The following is a 2601-nucleotide window of genomic DNA, read 5'->3' on the forward strand; positions in this document are numbered from 1 at the left end:
TCTCTCTCTCTCTCTCTCTCTCTCTCTCTCTCTCTCTCTCTTTCTCGCGAGCCTCGCACGAAATAGCAAAAAAATCACATCGCCGACGGAACCACCGAGATCTTTTGTTTTCAGGAGCGAATCAAGACGTACGCGACCACAGCGGCAAGAAGGCCAGGCAGTACTTGGTGTCCCAAGAGGCAGCGGTCAGTCAGGACACGTTTCGCAGTAAGTACATGACTTTTCCGAGAGGAAAGAGAGCCACTCGGAAGAGAGAAAGAGAGAGAACGCATACGTCATCCTTATGATCGTAGAGGATTTCTGATCAAGTTGTCGCGCGAGGATGATGGTCTCTTTCGTCCTCGAGGACGAGACCACGTTTGTCTCCTCGGCCGGTCCACCGGTTGAAGTCGCTCGAGAGCCGTTGGAAATTTTCGCGAGACCACCCTTTTTCCTGTCTCCTGATCCGCAACAGACTCCGAGATGAGATTGACCTCGGGAGCAGTTTCTCTTTTTTTGGCATACATTAGACGTGGTGTCCGCTTTTTTCTCTTTCTTTCTTTTTCTTCCTCTCCCCTACACGAGACTGTTACGGACGCACGCTAACGGAGAGGCGGTAGTTAGCATAACGTGGAAACAAAGAACGTAATCGCCGCTTGGAAAAGTTCCTGAACGAATTCACCGGCTCATATACCCGCGGCGACGCGCGTGACCTCCGCTCGCTCGCGTTCGCCGCCGCTACAAAACCAATTACCGTCACCGAGGTGCGCCGATAATTTACACGCCGCTTAAAGCGTCCCAAAGTTCTGTCCGGCTTATTACGCCCGCCCTCACCCGATAGCGTGTCGATCATTGTTCGCCGTTCGTTTCGTGTATCGCTTTTCGTCCGTCTGTCACGCTGTCCAGCATTACCCGTTAATAGCCATCTCTCGCCTTTCCCGTAACGTTGATAGCATGCCGCAGGGGGTGACGACACCGCGTTTAGCATCCGCGTAGATGTTCGAGTAGATGTAGATCATCTGGATATCTGTATATCGGGCGCTTCAAGCCGCGCTATTTCCACGCGTTATTGCTCAACTACCCGGCACGTGTTCGACCGCAGTATCCCCTTCCTTCCGTTTGGACAGCCGCTCAAATTAATATTCGACATTTGCGCGCATCATTTATCCCACCTGAGCGATTTGATTCTCGTATTCGAGCCGTTCGTGATCTCTCCAAATTTCTTGGAGAGAAGTCTAGGAACGAGTAGAAATTCGCTAAATAATGCAGATATCGAAGTCGCGAGAGGATTGGAGCGGATTCTTCATCTGTACGAGTGAACGTTGAAATCAATTAGAGCGAATTTCTTTCTGTAAGACAGTGGAGTGCACTCGTTTGCTAAACGATCTGTACACATTTTCCCCAATGAAATTTCAGCGCTCCAGACTGTCACAATCGAGAGGCACTTCTGACGTGTTTGCACGGTAATCGATTATGACAAGAGCCGAAATGATATACGAGACGTCACGGGAATGTAACGAAGAATTCAGAAAAAAGCTCGAGTATCTTTATTGCATTCTTATTCATCAGATAAGAGTATAATAAAGAGCCAATACTTACATCGTGTACTGTCACTTCGGTTCCTGTCATAATCGATTATGCAAACGTCAACAGTATCTGTCAATGGTAACAACACGGAGCGCTGCGACTTCAAAAAAAAAATGTGCAAACAAGAAAACAGATGTGCAAGCCGCTTAATAAGCAAGTACATATGGGATTCGCTCTTCAATTTCGAACAGGAATGTCCACTCGATGAGTAGAGAATTCATTCCACGAGTGAGAAATGCACGCTGTGAGTGAATATGAGTGAAAAATCGAATTTGAGTGGCTGGGCCGTTACTCTGTTTTCCAAATGGAAAAGAAATTTGAGGAGACCAAACACCCTCCGCTTGCACGTCCCTCTCTTCTCTTTCTCCTGCTCCCGGATATCTCAGGATATCTGTGGAATTACACCTGTACCCGTGTGCTTCGCACGTTTCCCCGTAGATTTAAGGTGTGTACGTAGATAGTATGTCGATGAATACGACGAAATATCGAGAGTATCGTCGGCAGGAATGGTTGCGGGTTTCTCGGTGTGCTTGTGTGCGTGTCGGCGAAACCGATCGCACGTCAGGGTTCTGGAAGTATTCTTTTGTTGTAGGGATTACCGCTGCCGCTACGCACAGGCAAGTTCAGAAGCGCACCTCCGCTAAAGTAGTAAAGCGCTTTGGTGTCGCAAGATTTAAGTAGGCGCACCTTAGAGTAACGTACGACTGTCACTTTTTCTACACTGACGACGTGAGTATGGTTGAGATGTGTTTCACGAACGGGCCTAATCACGCGATCTCCGGGAGATCATCGGGAGTATATCAACGACGTGTCATGTCACTCAAGGTTCATTCATTCCCATTCGCGTCAGGAGAGAGAGAGAGAGGACGATCTCCGAAAACGGCGGAGCCTGTCTTCGTTCTATCGGCATCTCGAAAGCCTTCGTCCGTTTGCCCGTTTGCTTTTCTGTCGCTGAATCAATGTCTCTCTCTCTCTCTCTCTCTCTCTCTCTCTCTCTCTCTCTCTCTCTCTCTCTCTCTGTTTCTCTCTTTTTCT

The 2601-nt window shown here is 48.5% G+C and overlaps 1 protein-coding gene across 15 annotated transcripts in view; it reads left to right on the forward strand.

The window, feature by feature from the left end:
• LOC116841928 (ankyrin repeat domain-containing protein SOWAHB) overlaps positions 1-2601 on the forward strand; it is a 152586-nt gene that overhangs the window by 144752 nt on the left and 5233 nt on the right. For 10 of the 15 annotated variants that reach the window (XM_032810468.1, XM_032810448.1, XM_032810458.1 and 7 more), the window contains one exon: positions 115-207. The exons of 1 other annotated variant lie outside the window; for it this stretch is intronic. In XM_032810468.1, the coding sequence (XP_032666359.1) occupies positions 115-207 (93 nt within the window). Of the gene's footprint in view, positions 1-114; positions 208-2158; positions 2184-2601 lie in introns of all 15 variants that reach the window. 4 more of the 15 variants (XR_004377640.1, XM_032810526.1, XM_032810546.1 and 1 more) reach the window with 1 other exon arrangement.

This window comes from Odontomachus brunneus, unplaced genomic scaffold (genome assembly GCF_010583005.1).
Source record: "Odontomachus brunneus isolate Ranch 3 - 2012 unplaced genomic scaffold, Obru_v1 Obru_scaffold_002, whole genome shotgun sequence".
Taxonomy (NCBI): domain Eukaryota; kingdom Metazoa; phylum Arthropoda; class Insecta; order Hymenoptera; family Formicidae; genus Odontomachus; species Odontomachus brunneus.